The following is a 13,363-nucleotide window of genomic DNA, read 5'->3' on the forward strand; positions in this document are numbered from 1 at the left end:
AAAAAATACAAGACAATAGAATCCATTAGTGGAGGATGAAGAATAATGACTCTCAATCTCCATGGAAGCTTCAACCGAAACAATAATGAGAACGCAAATAAAAAATTAGAAATTCTGGCAAACTAAAAACTATTTTTTTGAAACGGCCAAAGTTTATAATTAGTTGTGAGTGTTAGTTTTTCCATTTTGGTAGAACTTGAATTCTGTACGTTTATTTCTTAACTCCTTTTACTCTTAGTTCAAACCACCTGAGCTACCCACCCATCTTCAAACTAAAAACTAAATTAACGAGAAAAAATATGATATACTGCATAAGCAAACACATTCTAAGAAAGAATGTCTAGAATACTTTTACAACATAGAAGCACAAACTAAGAGATCAAATATTATTCGATGAACCTCCAAATTTGGCCAAGATGTATCTGCATTGTTTTTTTTGGCTTAATTAGTAAAATGGTCCCTTAAAGATATTTTTGGTTTCATATTGGTCCCTTAAAGAAAAAAAGGTCTGAATAGGTTCCTTAAAGAAAAAAAGGTCCGAATAGGTCCCTTAAAGACATATCCGTTAATCAGTTTAGTCCTATTTATACCTCTTTTTAGGGACCAAACTGATTAACGGAGATGTCTTTAAGGGACCTATTCAGACTTTTTTTTTCTTTAAGGGACCTATTTGGACCTTTTTTTCTTTAAGGGACCAATCTGAAACCAAAAATGTCTTTAAGGGATCATTTTATTAATTAAGTTTTTTTTTTATATTGAGTTTTTAAGGAATTTTGTATATTGGATTGGATATTTTAGGAATATATTTTTTGGTACATACAACACTAGTACTTCTTTGGGTACATATTTTAGGAAATATATTGATTTTATATATCTTTTAAGGAATATATTGATTTTATTTTAAAATTTTAAAATAAAAATAAATGTAGAAACCGGAAAAGCAGGAAAACAATGTAACACTCAGTAAAAGATCCCTAAATTGTTGTACTACTGTCATTCTCATTCACAAACACACGGTGTTTCATTCCAGGATCACTGACGTGTACGGTCCAGATTTAAAACCCACTCATTCTTAGATTCATCTTCGCATCACAATCACATGTCCCTATAAAATCTCTTCTCTCCCCAAACTTTTCTCTCTTCTTCATTCGTCACTATTAAATTATTACTATTTAACTGTTATCGTTTTTTTTCCTTCTCATTATTATTTTTTATTTTTTCTCTCTTCCTTTTCATTCTTCAATTCCTCGATTATTGCTTGACGATTTCTCATCGGATCTGAAAATTCGATCTCGATTTCCGATCACCGGAGACTCAATCCACCGCCGCCGCGAAACTCGGATTCATTGTAACAATATCGCATCGTTTTAAATCTCACGAGATCTAATTGAAATTGAAAATTTGCAACCCTAATTTAATCACTGACCTAATTTCACAATTTCGAAACCGATTTACGGTTTCAGTGTTGTATTTGTATTGTGTTGTGTGTGATTTGTGTAATTCATGGTTTTTGGATCGTTTTTGGATTGTAATAATTCGAAAAACTTGGAAGAGATGGGGAAAGAGGTTGAGGATGTGGAAGAGGGTGAGATTTCTGATACTGCTTCTGTTGAAGAGATTACTGAAGAGGATTTCAATAAACCAGATGTTGTTAAGGTGAATAATAATAATAGTGATAAGGTTAAAAGTGGCAGTGGTGGTGGTGGTGGTGGTGATTCTAGGGTTTGGGCTGTTCAGGATTTGTATTCAAAGTATCCTACTATATGTCGTGGTTATGCTTCGGGATTGTATAATCTTGCTTGGGCACAAGCTGTTCAGAATAAGCCTTTGAATGATATTTTTGTAATGGAACTTGATTCTGATTCTAATGTTAATGCTAATGCTAATAGTAACACTAGCAGTAACAATGATGGTGATTTGAATAAGCCATCAAAGGAGATTGTGGTGGTGGATGATGACGATAAAGAGGAAGGGGAATTGGAGGAGGGGGAGATTGATGCTGATGATGATACAGACTGTGTTATGTTGAGTGGTGATGATTTTGAGACTGTTTCTGAGGTGCTTGGTATTAAGGCTGTTTTGGAGGGTATTACTGTTGCTAATGTGGCTGAGTAAGTGAAAATTGTTTTTCGGTTTTTGCTGTTGATTGGTTGTTTTCTGAATAGCTGACATTGAAGTTGCATTGCAAATTTGCATCTTTGAGTTGACTTATGTTTTCATTGGGTGATTTTTGTCTGAATAGCTGACATTGAAGTTGCATTGCAAGTTTGCATCTTTGAATTGACTTTTTTTTTGGGTGATTTTTGTTCTTGTAGACCGTTTGCTGAAACTTGTACTAGGATTCAGGGTGTCTTGTGCAGCAAAGTGTTCTCTGGACTTGCTGGTTCTGAAAAAGATAATCTTGTCTGTTTGTCATTCAATGCAATTAAAGTGGTTTATTCTGTAAGACTCCTAAGAGATAATTTTTTGTTGCACTTTTGATGTATCATATTGGTTTCTTCTCGTGATTTTGTCACAATTTTACTTGTTTCTTTGTTTTAGGTGTTCTGCTCCATGGAGCATTCACAAAAGGAAGAGAATAAGGATAATATATTAAGGTTTTCAAAATATTAGCTCTTAGTTTTTAGTTGTTAATTCTTTCAATCTTACAATACCATGTATCTCTAAACTATGTTTTCTTGGTTACATTTTTCATGTTAGATTGCTTTCTTTTCTGAAGAATGAACATGCTCATTTATTTACTCCGGAGCATATCAAAGAGGTGATGTTTATTGCCAACTTGTTTAGGAGTCATGCCCCGTTCCTTCATATAATGCTCAGTTTATAAAATGAAAATTTAGCTAGAATCTAAAACTTGTTTACTCTTTTTGGTACAGATTCAGGTCATGATTAATGCAATTGAGTATGTTGATGCTTCGGGCAATAGTGATGTTATTGGCAAGGAGGAAAAATTGGAGGCCCTTGATAAAACTCAGGAAATTCTAGGTTTAAAAGCTAGTGAATTGATTTCTTCTAGTAAGCTTGTCCTTGATAACTTGACATATCCATCTGAAGTCTTTAAATATGGACAAAGTAATATTAAAAGCAGAGGAGTTATGCTCCCTCTGTTTGACCTACATAAGGTCCATGATTTAGACAGTTTACCGTCACCCACACGAGAAGCTCCATCCGGCTTCGCTGGGAATAAATTGTTTTCGGTGGGAGATGGGGTTGATAGATTTGGGTTGCCTCCTGCTGTTAAGACAGAGGTTGAGAAGATGGAACTGGACAATAAAGATTCTAAGTTTCACAACTATGATACCGATGCTTTGAAAGCTGTTTCAACATATCAACAAAAGTTTAGTCAAAGTTCTTTTTTTACTGATGATAAGTTTCCAAGCCCAACTCCTTCAGGTGACTGTGAGGGAGGGGTTGTTGATACCAATGATGAGGTCTCTAGCGCTTCTGTAACTTCTTTGCTAACAAGCTCCAGGCCACCCCCCTTGGATCCGATGCCTGTTTCTTCTTCTTCCACCGATAAGTCAAGCATGCATGGATTAATGAATTCTAGAATTGATGCAGCAGTTTCTGGGTCTTACCCAGTGAAAAATTCAGCAAAGAGTAGGGATCCTAGGCTTCGTTTCATTAATTCTGATGCAAGTACTTTAGATCTTAACCAGCCTTTACGGGCAAATAACATGCCTACAGTGGAATATCCTGGAAGAGTAATCTCAAGAAAGCAAAAAACTGAAGAGTCTTCATTGGATGCTACTGCTCCCAAAAGACTTAGAAGGTCTTTGGAAAACTCCGAGCACAATACCAGAGCGGAAAGAACTGTGGCCGGAAAAGGTGGTTGGTTTGAAGAAAGTACGGTGGCTGAACTCGAAAGGACTATGAATACCAGTTCTGGTAATCTGACCGTGACAAGTGATGGAAATGAGCAGGCACCTGTTACAGGTTGCAGCACCGCAGCTTCTTTACCTGTTGTACAAAATATGGCTGTAAATCCAACCATTTTAATGAATATACTTTTAGACCAACAGCAGAGATTAGCAGCAGAAGCCCAAAAGAAACCTGTTGATTCTGCCACAAGTATATTGCATTTAACAAACTCAAATTCAGCAAGGGGGAATACTGGTTCAGCAATGACTGCTGGTCTTCCGCAAAGTTCTGTTGGAATTCTTCCAGCTTCATCACCAGCAACTTCCACGGTAAAATCCTTTTATGAAACTATTTCTCTTAAGTAAATACATCAGAAGTCAATTCTTGGTACTCCAGTGATTGTGATGTACTGATGTTATCTTCCAATTAGCTATTTCTTCTACTTGCATCTGATAATTAACATGGAAAGTTTAAACATTTTGATCCCCCATTATGTTTTAACATTGGTTGCAAAGTTCAGGTGCAACCCCTTAAAGCTAACTGTTTAACTTTTGCATGTTTTTGATACAGACACAACCCCTACAAGTGGATTCTGGAAAAATTCGCATGAAACCCCGGGACCCACGTCGCATTCTCCATGGAATTAGTACTCTCCAGAAGAGTGAGAATTTGGGGAGTGAACAATCCAAAGCAATTGTATCCCCTACGCCAAATAACCAGGGAACTGGGGACAATGTCAATGCCCAGAAGCTTGATGTTAGGGCTGCGGCAAAGTTGGCACCTATTCAGTCAATTACACAACCTGATATTACTCGACAGTTTACCAGGAATCTGAAAAACATTGCTGATATTATGTCTGTTCCCCAAGAACCATCAACTAACCCTCTTGCTACTCAAAATGTTTCCTCTGCATCTGTTCCCTTTACATCAGATAGGGCTGAGCAGAAATCCAGCGTTCCTAACTCTCAGAACCTGAAAGATGGCGTAGGATCAGCTCCTGAAACATGTGCATCAGGTTCCTCTCGACCCCAGAATACTTGGGCTGATGTTGAGCACCTTTTTGAAGGTTACGATGAGAAGCAGAAAGCTGCCATACAAAGAGAGAGAACTAGGAGGCTTGATGAACAGAATAAAATGTTTGCTGCTAAGAAGCTGTGCCTTGTGTTGGACCTAGACCATACACTTCTTAATTCTGCTAAGGTAATTTGCATGGCATGGGTTCTTTTGTCCTGTGGATTGAAGTTTGGACAATGGCTTATTAACGTTTTTCCTTTCAGTTTGTGGAAGTTGATCCTGTGCATGATGAGATATTGAGAAAGAAAGAAGAACAAGACCGTGAGAAGCCTCAAAGACATCTTTTTCGTTTTCCTCATATGGGAATGTGGACTAAACTCAGACCTGGAGTCTGGAACTTCCTTGAGAAAGTAATATGAATTTTATATTATGTTTTAGTTATGATATTGCACCAGGCTTAATTTTGTATTAATGCATTCACATAATGCTTTACAGGCTAGTAAACTCTTTGAGATGCATCTTTACACTATGGGAAACAAGCTATATGCTACAGAAATGGCAAAGGTGCTTGATCCAAAGGGAGTATTGTTTGCTGGTAGAGTTATTTCTAGAGGTGATGACGCTGAAACAGTTGATACTAAAAGCAAAGATTTGGAAGGCGTTTTGGGTATGGAATCATCTGTTGTAATTATAGATGATTCTGTGAGAGTCTGGCCTCATAACAAACTGAACCTTATAGTGGTGGAAAGGTCAGTGCGTCATAACATGCAATTCTCTTACATGCAATTCTTCAGTCTTTACTTCTATTATAATTGAGTTGATGCATTCTCCCTGTATTAAGTTTTAAGATATTGCAGGTACACATACTTCCCTTGTAGCAGACGTCAATTTGGGCTTCCTGGCCCTTCTCTTCTTGAGATTGATCACGATGAGAGACCTGATACTGGAACTTTGGCATCCTCTTTGGGGGTAAGATTATATTCAATTTTTCTTTGATTTGGGATGATTTGCTATTTTTTACAATCGATAATTTCTTTTCTTCTCGGAGTAGGTTATTGAGAGAATACACCACAACTTTTTTGCTTCTGAATCCTTAGAAGAAGTGGATGTTAGAAATATCCTAGCTTCAGAACAAAGGAAAATTTTGGATGGTTGTCGTATAGTATTTAGTAGGGTTTTTCCTGTTGGCGAAGCCAATCCCCACCTTCATCCATTGTGGCAGACAGCTGAACAATTTGGTGCTTCTTGCACAAACCAAATTGATGATCAGGTTACTCATGTAGTTGCCAACTCCCTTGGGACTGATAAGGTATACTTTGATTTTGAAACTTTCACCTTGTAATATGGTGTGCATCCCCGTGCGCACATATTTTATTTTGTTTGATGGTTGTATTTAAAAAAAAAAACAGCCGCTTGCAAAACTATCCATCCAGCTACCCTTGCCACTATCTATTTACAATTTGCTGTCTGACTACATAAATACTGAAAATATTCAGTCACATGGTCGTTGCTGTGATAGTTGGGACAAACTTATAGTTGCTGTGTATTATTTCTGATGAGCCCTACTTTGTCCTGCACAGGTGAATTGGGCTATGGCCAATGGAAAGTTTGTTGTTTATCCTAGCTGGTGAGTAGCTTATAAGTTATAAGTTATTATATTTGTGTTTTATCCTCTTAATTTTTATCTGAATTTAATTTGTGCTTCTCCTTTCCTCCTCCCTAAAAAAAAAACAAACAGGGTGGAAGCATCAGCATTGCTTTATAGGAGGGCGAATGAGCAAGATTTTGCCATTAAATCTGAAAAAACCACCTAATCCTCTAAAATACATGAAATATAATCAAGAATCACAATGATTCCGGGGTGTGTGAATTAATTAGGTCAGAATTGGTCGGGGGAGACCCCTGTCCATCGGTGGTTATTGGTGAGTGGGTTATTTTTTTACTATGTTACCTGGCCAGTTGCTGTTGAGTTATGGGAGAATGTAAAAATGCCCTTTGATTCTTGGGATTTTGCTACTGGCTTTGGTGGCTAAGGTGGGCTGAAAAAATGAGTTGATTGCTAGGACTAGGTGAGTGATATTGTGAAGGATGAGACTTATGAGAAACTGAGATGGTGACAAGAGTGAGGGAAATATACTTCTGCTGACAGAATAATTAAAGGCCTCTGCATTTAGAGTGGTAAAATATATGGAAGAATTCAGACTTAAGGAAATATTGACTAAACCTAATTTAGGGATAAAATATTCCTTGATTAGTACTTGAGTCTAAGGAGATGAGGACGCTAAAACGACGAAGTCAGGATTTTTTGGAGGGAGTAGTTGGTCCAGCAGAGTGAATTTCTTATAATTGAATCTATGTATCAACATGTGAATGGTGGTTAAAGTTTTTAGGGGATTAAATTGATCACCATTCACCACTCCCTCCCCCAAAACAAATAAAGTTGGGCAGGTGGGAGATGATAGAAAGTTTGTCTAAAAGTCTAACCATGAATTTGTAGTCAAAAGTCATTTACCTTGTTGGTTGCTTCAGCCTTCTATTTATGAGGGGATTGCCTTTAAAACAAATCCAATTTAAAATTTTTGAGAATTTGAAAAAACGGAAATATCATTCATTATGTTATTTTTATTGAGAACCTCATCATAGATAAAATAGTAAACTGTTGAAAAAATAGAAAAATGTTCCAAAGAATAATGATTGAGAAATTCAATTGCATTAATGAATTTCATGCTCTAAAATGAGTTTTTCAATAAAAGTTTGCTGATAAAAAAAATTGAAAAAGAATTTTGAAAACATGAATGATAAACTCCCTAAGAAATTATCTATTGTAGAGATTCATCACGTGTCACATTCATACTGAGGGGTTTTCAGAAGCATGGAATTCTATGTGTGGTTGTATTGGTGTGCTTCCTACCCACCCAAACTGCGTTCCCTATATGTTTGAGGAGACATTTTAATCGACTCCATTCCAACTGTTTTTCCTTGTACATGAAGACATCTTTTACCTCTGATGTAGTCTTGATTGAGTGTCCGGTAGCAACGAGAACACACAAAACTGAACAACTGACTAATATTTTAATTTACAAGTTTCAATATCAAATGATTATATATAAATTGTCAAAATGAGAGTTAAACAAACACGATTCTTTTTTTCTTTTTTTGATTTTTCACCACCAATTTAATTTGGTTCGAGGGTCAGTTATGACATCAAGTGGTTTCAGTCCCCTTTTGATCGCAGCTGTGGGGGATCGAATCGTGGTCCTTTCTACCAAGTTTAGTATCAATCAATCACCACTGAACCAACTAATGATTGGTTAAACAAACATGTTTTCTATCTGGGTGTATAATGCGAGTTTTTTTTTTTTAATCCATAAACATATTTTTAACTTGATAAACTCATATGAACTGAACTTAATATAGTGTATTGAAAAGAGTATAGTGGAACGTTTTCTTTGTTTTTTACATTGATGTGATTTAGCTCCTAATAAACCAAAGTCCTTCAATAGATCAAGACAGTATATCCTTTGTGAAACATTAATTCCTCCATTGATTGAGCAACCTCTAGCCCTAAGAAGTACTTCAATGTGCCATTGAGTCTCACAACCATAACTTGACAACACAACATTTGTGAGTAAAAAGGAAAAGAAAGAAGAGAGAGAACTTTCTCTGCAAATCAGAGTCAATTTCTCCATTATTTTTTCCTCTGTCAAGCAACTTGCATCTCCAAATCCATTCCAATTTCCAAGTAATCTTACTCAAGTTTGAAACGCATTAGGATGAAACGTGAATTGCCTTGTTGAATTTAATCAACAATCATTGACAAGTGACAACGACGTGAAAAATTAGATGGATTTTTTTAGCAAGTGCACTAAGTGATTATCAATCTCTCGAGAGGATTGTAACAATTCAAAGAAGACTAATTGACATGATACTTAGGTAAAATGAATTGATAAAAAAGTTGATCAAAAATGGACCATGATTAAAAAAATATAATTTTGTTTACAAAAAATATCATTTGTTTTTATTTAAATTATAAATAGTATCAACAATATCAAAAATAATTATTTATCAGTGTAACTAACATAAAAAAAAGTAATTCCACAACGAGTTGAAAATAAAATAAATGTTTGTGATTAATTGATATTGTACGTGGAAAAAAAAAACAAAAAAGCTAACAAATTAACTAGAACTAAGAACTAGAGGCAGAGAAGCTTTATGAAGTTGAAAAAGAAAGATTGGTGAAGAGTCAACAAAAAATTATTGTGATTATTTTATCTCATTGCGCTTAATCTTGTTGAGTTTAAGGTTGAATGACGGTCTCTATTAGGATTTAGGACCTTGTTGCTACCAATTTTGCCACTACTATTTGGTTATTTTGGCATAATAAAATCTTTGGTGATATCAAGAACTTGTAATCCAATGTCATTGCACAAGACGGATAATGTTTATTTATTTAATAACAAAGAATTTAATTTGTGTCATAAAACAAAATAACAAATATAAATATATAATGATAATAAAAGAACATGATTTAAATTGCTTTAAAAAAACATGATTTAAATATATGTTTTTATATGCAATGTCCTTACTAACTGAACAAACATTTTTTTTTTTTTATAGTTTTAGAGTATTTTTATTTTAATCTCTAAATATATTATTTTTTTTGCTTTTGATCAATGTCATATTATTTTAGTCCTACTGTATTAAGTGAAAAATTGTAGAAATTTCCTTAAGATTGATTAGACCCCGTTGAGAATTGTTTAAAGCAACTCAAATTGGGTTTACTTTTACAGATTCTCTTACCGTCATTTCATTATATTCCTTGTGAAGACATGATTATTAACCAAGGGTAATCATAATTACAGTGTTACTCCAATGTGGAGTGGATGCATGAATATGGTTCCCCTTTGTGCTAGCTCCACCATAATAATTGCACTGAAATAAAATGATAACACTAAAATCTTTTATCTCGTGTGAAATAGAACTTGTTGAAGATAATTTAAATGGACCAACAACAAAAATGTAAGAAGAAAAACTAGATATTCTACTTTAACTCACCGGTGCCAACATTTGATCACAATCATATGGTTGTCTATGTCTCACACGTTGATGAAATTAGAGCAAAAAAAATAATCAACTCCCCCTCCCTAAAAAAAAAGAAGAAAAATTCTCTAATTTCACATTACAAAATTTAGTGATGAAATTAGAGAGATTTCATGTATTGACTCTCTAAATTTCTTTAGTTAATATTATAATTTTTTAATAATGATTTTAGATTCAATGAATCTACAATGATTGTAATAATGATACAGTAGCTGGATAGAATCTAAATATTATGGATACTTGCCCTTTCTTTTAATAAATGGTAGATCCATAGAAGTAGTTGGCTAAAAAGAAAGAGAGACGTAACGATTCAGTAATGATTGATGCTGAATTTGGTAGGAAAAATCACAATTCGATTCACACAGTTACGATCGGGAGGAGACTAAAACCACTTGATGTCAGAACTGATTCTGAACCAAATTAGGTGGTCCAATGAACCGGATATTGGCGGTGAAAAAAAGAAAGAAAAAAGAGAGAGATGCTCAAAACAAAGACAAGGTTGTTGTCTTGCCAAGCAAGTAGGAAAAAGCTTTCACCAACCATGGTCAAGTGGTAATGATAACCCTTGTGTTGTGACCTCCATATTCTAGTACATCATCATCTGCATGCCTCAAAGAGAAAGAAGGAAAGAAGGTGCAATTTCCAATCTCTCCATCCCTTTTATTGTCCTTTTTCCTTCTTTTAATATTTTTGATCATCATGCATGTTGGCACACTTTTACTTTACATTGTTACCTGGTTAAATTTTTAAAACTTATCTTTATAACCAACTCTAACATGCACAAGCTATAACATTATAACGAATACGAATTTTACAAAATTGATCGTTGGATTGAAAGATTATATTAAATAGATTATTCATAGAAATTTTTAGAAAAATTAAAAATCATTTGATATGTTATTGAGACCCCTCAAAATTAATGGTTTATGAGTTTTTATTAAATACCGTTAATTTTGATGGGTCTCAATAACATATCGAATGATTTTTAATTTTTCTAAATTTTTTTATGGATGATCTATATGATATAATCTTTCAATCCAACGATCGATTTTATAAAATTCGTATTCGGTATAATGTTATTCAAGACTTGTGCACCATCCACAATATGAATAACTTGTTCATGTTAGAAAAAAGCCTATATAAGTAAACAATCATTTTGATATATGAATGTATGAGTCATTCTTACTATAATCTTCAAATATATCAAGTTGCAACCATATTTGTAGCCTAGCTCTTTTATTAATAATTTTATAGACCAAATTAACCATTGACCAAAAAAATGGGACAAAAATAGAGAGAATGACTAATTTGATTACTAAAACGACTAATAAAATATAGGGCTATGTTAAGGAAACTAAAAATAGTAAATTTTGTATTGAAAATAATATTTTTATATTTTTTAAAAATATATATAAATTTTGAGACTCTTTTATTGTATTTGGTTTCATAGCTAATATACCGAGTAGAAGCACTAATTAATATATTTTTTCCAAAAGATATACTAGTATATGTGATATATTACAATTTTAATATACATTCAAAAATATATAGTAGTTGTTTTACACATTTAACATACTAGTATATGTATCGAAAGTTTATATCTTATAGATTATCTATAACTTTTTTTTAAAAGAAATTGAAAATAATTTCATATGTTATTAAGATCCATCAAAATTAACGATAAATTTTATAAAATTCATATTTATTATAATATTATTTATGACTTATATATTCACGATGCATCACTTCAACCACTTTTTCATATTAGAGTTGTTCCAAAATATAGTACTTCAATCTGTTTTGCTTGTTTGTCTCGTGAGCTATCATTCCCGATCCACAGTAACACTAATAAGTATTTGTCCCTTTTAACAATGTTGCAAAAGTGACTTTGAGCTTTTAACACAAATAGAATATAATAGGTAAAAAATAGCGAGTTATAAGTAGGGATGTAAGCGGTATATTTATCAGCCTAATATTGTGCTGATATATGTTGAATGAATAATTCATAGATTTTGAAGTATCCATAAATATTTACAGGTGTCGGGGAAGTTTGGGAAATCTCAGAAAAAATATTATGTATATAAAATAACCTAGCTCGAGGTATTACTGATTAGCTTCAACTTTTGTGCGTAGAAGATATATGTTTATCCTAAAATATATTATGTAAATAATAATCATATGCTATCAAAAAAGATGAAGAGAACTTTACAAAAAAAAAATGATGAAGAGGTAATTATATGGATTTGGATCCTCTCCTGCTGTTTGTGTCCAGCCTTCTCTGATTTTACTAATATAACAATTGTTGATTCACAAAGGGAGGGAGGGAGGGGGAGAGAGAGAGAGAGAGAGAGAGAGAGAGAGAGAGAGAGAGAGAGAGAGAGAGAGAGAGAGAGAGAGAGAGAGAGAGAGAGAGAGAGAGAGAGAGAGAGAGAGAGAGAGAGAGAGAGAGAGAGAGAGAATAGATGACTAAGATTAGAGTAGGATGAAGAACATGAGAGAAATGACCGGAGAGGATCCAAACTTTGTGGTGTTTTTCTTTTTCTCTCTTATTTGTTGATTCTAAAATTGGAAGAAGGGATGAAATTACGGTGATTTTAATTTATTTTCCTTTATAGTAAAAAAAAAGAATTACTCTATTTGCCATCAAATTATTTTGATTATGCCGGCCTTTTAGGATTTAATTCAATATAATTATTCAAAGTTTTTTATTTTTTGAAATCAATAATTTACTTAATCTGTGTATATGCAAAATTGCCAGAAGAAACACCTAAAAAAATTATAAAAACCAAATAACAAATTAATTAATATACAAGTACTATTACTTTCACTTGCGGAACTAGGGTGGGGCTGGGGTGGGCCGCGGCCACCCCGGAAAAATAGAAAATTACTAATATACCCTTGATTTTATTATAAAATAAACAATTATACTAGATATATATTTAGTTACGCGTCCAAATGCAAAATGTAAGTGCTAGCCTAGTGGCTCGTAGCATGCCATAACATACTCAGGTCATGAGTTTGAATCCTACATAGCATGTTTTTTAACATTTTGTTCTTTTTTCTTCTCTTTTCTTCCGTTTGTTCGATTTTCTTTTCCTTTTTCTTTTAAAAAAACAATTTTAATATCCATATGCATATATCAATACCAAAGAAGAATATTTTATATTTTTTTTCCAAAAAATATATAGATATATCAATATAAAAGAAGCACAATTTCTATCTTTTTTTTAAAAATATATTATTTAGAGTTACACAATTAAATTTTTTAATGACTAAATTTGTGCTTATTATGACTTAGTTTTTTGTATGAAATATAAATTTGTTCTTAGAGTTTAATGAGGACTAATGAGATGATTTGGCAGAATAAACAGATACTATTAATGTAAAA

The 13,363-nt window shown here is 33.4% G+C and overlaps 1 protein-coding gene across 1 annotated transcript; it reads left to right on the top strand.

Annotated features, from left to right (window-relative positions):
* The first annotated feature begins 955 nt into the window (after positions 1-955).
* LOC123888581 (RNA polymerase II C-terminal domain phosphatase-like 3) lies at positions 956-7,439 on the top strand. The gene is made up of 12 exons (XM_045937655.1): positions 956-2,111; positions 2,316-2,442; positions 2,542-2,597; positions 2,701-2,761; positions 2,877-4,190; positions 4,432-5,061; positions 5,139-5,285; positions 5,371-5,624; positions 5,733-5,844; positions 5,927-6,184; positions 6,456-6,502; positions 6,614-7,439. Exons 1-12 carry the CDS (start codon positions 1,504-1,506, stop codon positions 6,687-6,689), a joined length of 3,690 nt encoding a protein of 1,229 aa, XP_045793611.1. The 5' UTR covers positions 956-1,503; the 3' UTR covers positions 6,690-7,439.
* The last annotated feature ends 5,924 nt before the right edge of the window (positions 7,440-13,363 follow it).

The sequence above is a fragment of the Trifolium pratense genome, linkage group LG6, assembly GCF_020283565.1.
Source record: "Trifolium pratense cultivar HEN17-A07 linkage group LG6, ARS_RC_1.1, whole genome shotgun sequence".
NCBI classification, from domain to species: Eukaryota; Viridiplantae; Streptophyta; class Magnoliopsida; order Fabales; family Fabaceae; genus Trifolium; species Trifolium pratense.